This window comes from Battus philenor, unplaced genomic scaffold, assembly GCF_028537555.1.
Source record: "Battus philenor isolate CCGP_79_NKW_IND1 unplaced genomic scaffold, ilBatPhil1.0.hap1 SCAF_1, whole genome shotgun sequence".
NCBI lineage: Eukaryota > Metazoa > Arthropoda > Insecta > Lepidoptera > Papilionidae > Battus > Battus philenor.
This window is the reverse complement of record NW_027181661.1, coordinates 18,871,102-18,878,104: the sequence shown is the minus strand read 5'-3', so window position 1 is coordinate 18,878,104 and position 7,003 is coordinate 18,871,102. Positions and strand designations below refer to the sequence as shown.

The 7,003-nt window shown below is 49.0% G+C and overlaps 2 protein-coding genes across 2 annotated transcripts; both read left to right on the top strand.

Annotated features, from left to right (window-relative positions):
- The first annotated feature begins 3,215 nt into the window (after positions 1 to 3,215).
- Positions 3,216 to 5,482, top strand: LOC137920000 (uncharacterized). Its single transcript, XM_068763237.1, has 2 exons — positions 3,216 to 3,367; positions 3,436 to 5,482. The coding sequence occupies exons 1-2, from the start codon at positions 3,216 to 3,218 to the stop codon at positions 5,480 to 5,482; spliced, it is 2,199 nt and encodes a 732-aa protein (XP_068619338.1).
- A 70-nt stretch (positions 5,483 to 5,552) lies between these two features.
- On the top strand, positions 5,553 to 6,641 carry LOC137919991 (uncharacterized). The gene has a single exon (XM_068763229.1). The coding sequence runs from the start codon at positions 5,553 to 5,555 to the stop codon at positions 6,639 to 6,641; it is 1,089 nt and encodes a 362-aa protein (XP_068619330.1).
- Positions 6,642 to 7,003: the final 362 nt, after the last annotated feature.

The window sequence follows — 7,003 nt, the reverse complement described above, 5'->3', positions numbered from 1 at the left end:
AAAAATACAAAGGGTTCGTTTAGTTTATTGAGCCAAAGAGATTATAATGAAAAAAATTCTAATGACAATAACTTTTCTATTTATCATCATTATAAGACAAATATCGTCGAATCAGCCTATGTATAAATATTATACATGTAAATGTACATGCTATTGTAATAACTACACAGAATATGTCAATCGTCTTGGCAAATATCGAATATTTTCTCAGTTTTGGAGAAGAAGCTTTATGAAACAAAGACGTGTAGAACAGCGGGGGCTGTTCTGTATGAGCCAACGACTTCGAGAAATATAATAAATAAAATAACATTTCGCAAAACAAACATTTATTATCACGAAATATAATACAACAAAATATTTGTAAACTCAATTTTACTGCTTAAACATAACAAGCTATCACATAACAGATAAAGGAAACATATTGTAATTTATAGAAACTACAGATAAAACCAACCAGTTTCATTGTTTATAAATTATTACATAGGTAACTGGTAATAAAAATATCATAACAAAACTGTAAACTCCCAGAAATTATAAAAAGTAGTTTATATTTTGAATAAATTATGTAGTTCGTATCACGATCTCGTGCTGTTTTTACTTATTTTAATATGAACTGGTTAAGCTAAACACTATATAATTACTAAACTCGATTCGAGCTTAAAGTTTTTAATAATTTTTCTATCCTTTATAACTGTCACATAGACCAATAAAATACTATACAATTTTTGAAACAAATCAAAAATAAGTATTTAATATTACACTATATGAGTTTGAAAGACAATAACTTAAGCTATTTTTGTGATAGGAGCACGTTGGACGTTCTCTCGGAAAGGATATATGCCAGTCCACGCCGCCGATTCATTCGTAAACAACAAATTGATATTTAGCGAGATGTTTTAAAAATGAATTATTTCTAGGCTAACGCATTTTACCATCGCAGGCTATTACTAACAAAATTAATTATATGAGAACCAAAACAATTCTTAATTTTATGTTAATTTAATGATACCTAATCTACGTCATTGTCTTAACCTGGGAATGATATGTATGGGTCAAGATGAGCAAATGTTATTGAATGTATTACACGAAGAGTGGTAAAACAATTTACAAAGTTACCGAGTTAATTGTACATATATTAAGAAGCAAAAATTTGCATAGGAACCGAATGAACTTAATTATATGCAAACGTATGAACGAAGAACAAATACAATTAAAAGAATAATAGGTCGATTTATTTCATTTTATTAAATAACTCCCTTATAAAAGTAAAGTATAAATAGAAATGAATGTGAAAGGAAAAGGAAAAGGATATTTTTAATTCTAAATTTATTATACAATCACTAATGATATGAATTATATTTATATCATTAGTGATATATTTTTTGGCCAGCCGATAGACGCCCACTGCAAGACATAGCCCCCCCCCCCCTCCTTAAATATGGCGCCGATGGCCGGTCTTGCGCTGCCCGCATCCAGCGACTTCCTACAACCTTAAGCCTGTCGTCGGCCTACCTAGTGGGGGGCCTACCTACGCCGCGTCTACCGGCTCGTGGTCACCACGCGAGAATCTTTCGACCCTATGCAACTATGTAATTTGTATATCTTTGTGGGTAAGAATTAGTATAAACTACAGAGTAGAAATAAATTTAAATTAAATGTATCAAATCAATTTTAAAAACTATATTTTAGTCTATATGATTCTTAGTAAATTTTGTTGCATTCTAGACGTTAACATAACAAACATCCCAAGCACATGTGAATGATCATAAACGAAATGAATGAATGCGTTTAATATATATGTACAATGTTTTAATCAATAATTAATCAAAATATTTAATAGATTCAGGCGTTACCTTGCGGAAGTTAATTATAAACAACTGAGATGTAACAACCGAGTCAATCGAGGACTCGGTGGTTGGCACTGGTCGGTGTAACATGTCCTGAGGATGCCCCGTGGAGGGGTGAAGCACGTGTAGAGTGAATTAAGGGTGGCAGTTGTGTTTCGCATTGTTTGCCGCACGCGCATTTATCAGCGGGCTGGCGGGCGGTGCACTTCATTGCACGACTACTGCCGCATAGCGGAAGTAGCTATATATTAGTCCCTTTCTAAATTAGTCATAAAATTAATGACTAATTATCAAAATAAATTACACTACTTCCGAGCTATATTCCAATATATGTACAAAATTCGGAATTCATTTCCTCTTAACAATTACGTGGCACTGTTACTTCTTCGACGTTTGTACATACTCCTTAAAACTATGTCTACAAATTATCTATAGTAATGTATAACTAAAATAACTCTGATGAACGAACCGTCATTTTACAAACTGGACATTGTTAGAACTGGACATCGTTAAAAATAAACAAGACACCAATGATTTAAAAAAAATAATCGTGGTAGTTAATTGACTTCAACTTAGTTTTAAATGGTTTATGATGTAAGTCTTTTAATCTGTTTCCTAAAATAGATCAAGTGGCTTAGTAAACAATGAGACATGCAAAACGTAAGCAAAAAAAATCTTTTTTCGGAAATATTAAACGTAAAATAAAGACACGGACGCTAATGTTTGTGAGATATAGACACTAGTGATAAAAAAAATACTGTTACGTATATCATGGTATACTATGAAACACATCACTTACCATCATATATACCTAGCTCTGGATCATATGGAGCTTCTTGTGTTATTAAAAAACATCTTTTAAAGAAGTTAATATGTTAATAATTGGTTTTATTTTATTTTTCTATTCGTTTAAATAAAAAAATGAAATTAAGTACGTTAAGAAATAAAGTTTACTTTTGCCGGTTAAAATGATAAATTAATACAAATTATATTATGATTGAGTCATTAACAATTCAATGACAATGACAAATAAAAATAAAAACTTAAAAATAAAATTAAAGAAAACTTTTAACGTGTGCCGTTGTTATATTGATCTAGATCAGAGTTCCCCCCCGTGTGGAGTTGCCAGACCTTCCATCGGGCGCGTCCCCCGGGTGGCGGATAGGGGAACGCCACCCAGATATGGGTGGTATCGGACATGTTCCGGCGTGGACCAAAACTGGCAGGGTTAGGGGCGTACCATCGGTTCTTTCCAGAACCGAGAAACGGCCAAGAACTGCACAGTCCCAGAGACGAGCCGCTCAGGCTTGAGGTAGCATCCCGTGCCCATCTTTAAGAGATGGGACAGAGGATGTGACCAGTGCGGTGATGTGCCAGCTGCACTCGGCTTCTGCCGACACCGGACAACCCGTAATCCCAGTTGGGACCGGGGGCTCCGTACCTGTACGGAGCTGCGAGGAAGAAAACCTCTTCAAAAATAACCCTTATCCCAAGGTTGGACCGTGCCGATGGGATGAATGGCTAGAAGAGACTTCAGCCCACAAGCAAAAAAAAAATGGACGCAGTTAAACAAACTAATTTTGCCCAGGGTGGTACCAGCGATGCTGGGGAATCCACCCCTGGGCTTTGCCCAGGCAGCCCCGCCGTATCTGGGGGGGGGGGGCAAAAACTTGCGTCGCGGCGACGCTTCAGCGTCTGCCGCTGGGCCGTTAACATCCGGGGCCCAAAACTTAAAAGAGCCGGAGGTGCCGGGCCGTCCATCAGGCCCGGTACGTGATAAGCGCGGGCGATCTATGCGCTCCGCCGATTTGGCGATGAGTACGGCCGGAGAAAGCGAGGGCGGATCAGACGCCTCTCGCGCATCGGTCGGCCCTGGCGCGCCCTCAAGGGCCAGTAACAGAAAATCCAAGCCTCCGAGCCCTGGTGCTGTGGCCGCAAAATACGCGGCTGCTTCTGCCCAGGAGACCGAGGGCACGGAAACGGTCAGCGGAACCGACAGTAAGGAGGAGGGACTCTTCGACCCCTCTGTGCAGCCATCGCGCACTAGGTCGAAGAAAGGGCTCCCGAGTCAGGAGCAGTTGGCTCGCGAAATGCGAGCATGTGCTGATCCCCGGCAATATGCAGAGGCCAACCTCCCGGCTATCGAGAAGATGACGGACCGGTCCAGTAACCTCAAGGGCACATACGTGCGTAGCCTGAGGCTCGTTGCGCGGAACGTCAAGGCAGCATTGGAGGAGATGTCGCGCAGGACGGCGAGCGACTCCACCGTCGAGAAGTTAGAGCAAGAGAACGCAGAATTGCGTTCTCATCTTTCCAGCCTTTCCGCGAAAGTGGAAAGCCTCACGGTGGAACTTCGTCGCGTCCGTAGTGCTACAACGGAGCAGGCCAAGGCAGCTGCCCCTCCGCCTCCGCAGGCCCGGCCGGCACCAGTGTCAAGGACGTCCGCGTCTACCGAAGAGGGGCTCATGCATCGCATTGGAGCCCTCATCGAATCGAAACTGGCTGCCTTCGAGGCCAAACTGTTCCCCGACAGGGCAATAAGGCCGCCGTTGGCCGCCAGTAGGACTGGACCGCGTCCGACTCAGTCGGCCGTCCCTCCCGAGCCGCTCGCACCGCCGCAGCCTCCACAAGGACCGCCGGCATCGCAGCCGCCGCGACCACGGCGGTCTGGGCGCCCCAGGAGAAAGACTGCGCCTCCTCCTGTGCCGGAACTGCCTCCAGTGACAGCACCGCTTCCGGCAGCGTCGGCGACCACGACTCAGGGCACCTGGATTGAGGTCGCCCGAAAACCCAGGACGGCATCACGGCCCGCGCCTAGTCCAAGTGCTAAACCGCCTGCCGCACCCAGGAGCCGCGGGACCAAGAAGGCGAAACGAGCTCCCACTACGGCGGCCGTGACGGTGACGCTGCCGGAAGGCTCCAGCTCCACCTACGCAGAGGTAGTAAGGGCGGCGAAGGCCAAGATAAGGCTGGCGGACCTCGGCATCGAGGCTCTGCGCCAAAAACGTGCCGTGACTGGAGCGCTCCTCTTAGAGATCAGTGGAGAGGATTGTGGCCCAAAAGTAGACGACCTCGCGGCGAATATGCGTGAGGTCCTTCGCGATGTGGCGGTCAAGATCAGCCGCCCCGTCAAGACGAGCGAAATCCGCTTGAGGGACCTCGATGACGCCGTCAGTCCGGGCGAGGTCGCGGAAGCAGTGGCAGAGGCGGGCGGCTGTTCGGTGGACGACGTCAAGGTCGGGGACGTCCATGCTCTGGTGAATGCGGGGAGCGTGCGTGTGGGCTGGGGTTCGGTGAGGGTGGCACCCCTGGAACCCAGACCCATGCACTACTTCCGGTGCCTGGAGAAGGGACAGGTCGGCACCAGGTGTCCCAACTCTGTAAACCGGAGTACGCAGTGCTTCGCATGTGGCGAGTCTAGGCACAAGGCAAGAGAGTGCGTGTCATCCGCACTCAAATGCCCTCTGTGCTCAGACCTTGGGTTGCCCTCTAACCACCGGCTGGGTAAGAGGTGCGGCCTAACGCCGGGTAAAGGCAGAAGGAGTAAAAAGTCTCCGCCTGCGACCACCAGCACGGCCGCCGCAGCGGCACCGACCGCAGCGCCGGGCGTAAGCTCGGACATGGAGGTCGCTTAGACCTCTATTCCCGCCCTTCAGAGTCCTCCAAGGTAACCTGAACCATTGCCGGAATGCTCAGCACTTGCTGATGCAGACCGTCGACGAGTTTCGGGTTGCCTTGTCAGTTGTAGCGGAGCCCTATAACGTGCCTGACCACCCTCGTTGGTTCGGCGACGACTCAGGGTCCGTAGCTTTCTACTGGAGGGGCGGAGAGGGTACCCCACCCTGCACCTTATTATCTAAGGGACAGGGCTATGTCGCCGTTAAATGGAGTCCCTTGGCCATGATAGGCTACTACGTGTCTCCCAGCAGGTCTCGCGCCGACTACGAGGAGTACCTGGATAGGGTGGCGGACTGCGCTGCGGCCTGCCTCCCCTGTCCGTTGATCTTCCTTGGAGACTTCAACGCCCACAGCAGGGCGTGGGGGAATACTAAGGACGATCCGAAGGGAGACACCGTCTTGGAGTGGGCGGCCGGACTGGATCTCCGACTTGTCAACAGGGGATCCGTCAGCACATGCGTGTGCTGGCAGGAGGAGTCGGTCGTGGACTTAACATGGGTGACTCCCGCTGCAATGCGTATGCTATCGGGCTGGCGGGTTGCAGAGGAGGTGGTCACTCTTTCTGACAATCGCCACATCGTATTCGATGTTGCGATCCGCAGGCCCGTCGCTGACTTCAGCGGCCGTGATGGCAGCACTACGCGATGCTGGTTTTTGAAGCGGCTAGACAAAGACCGGCTAGAGGCCGCCGCCTGCGTCGCCGATTGGCCGAACGCCGAAGAGGTTCTGTCCGAACCGGAGAGGGGAGCGAACTGGTTCCGGGAGACACGGACGCAAATTTGCGACGTCTCGATGCCCCGGGCCGGTCGTCCCAAGCGCGAGGCGGTGCACTGGTGGTCGGCGGAAATTGCGGAACTCCGCAAGGTCTGCTTGCTGAGCCGCCGCCGGTACACCCGAGCCCGAAGGAGGCGAAGGCGAGCTCCGGAGGAGGAGATGGCCAGACTGTACAGGGAGTACCGGGCGGTTACAAAGGCGCTGCAGAAGGCAGTAGCGAGTGCCAAGGCTCGGTCCTGGGCCGAGCTCCTGCAGGGACTCGACTGGCATCCGTGGGGGCGTCCATACCGAATGGTGTGGGAAAACTCCGGCCCTGGATGCCCCCGACGACGGAGACCTTAGAACCGGTCTTTCTGAGGAGGGTAGTAGATACTCTCTTTCCGGATGATCGGTCAAGTCCCTCCGCGCGCTCCCCGGCACAGCCGTGGGAGTGGACGAATGAGACGAGGGTAACGGCGCAGGAGCTGGATCGAGCCGTGAGCCGCCTCAGAGCGCGAAACATCGCGCCGGGGTCCGATGGAATACCGGGTCGAGTCTGGGTACTCAGTCTGGCGTCTTTGGGGGGTAAGCAGGCGGAGCTTTTCACGAGCTGTCTCCGCCGAGCCACGTTCCCCACGCCTTGGAAGTAGGCACGATTGGTCCTCTTGAGGAAAGAAGCCAGGGCCGCAGAATCTCTCTCTGCGTACCGTCCCATATGCCTGCTG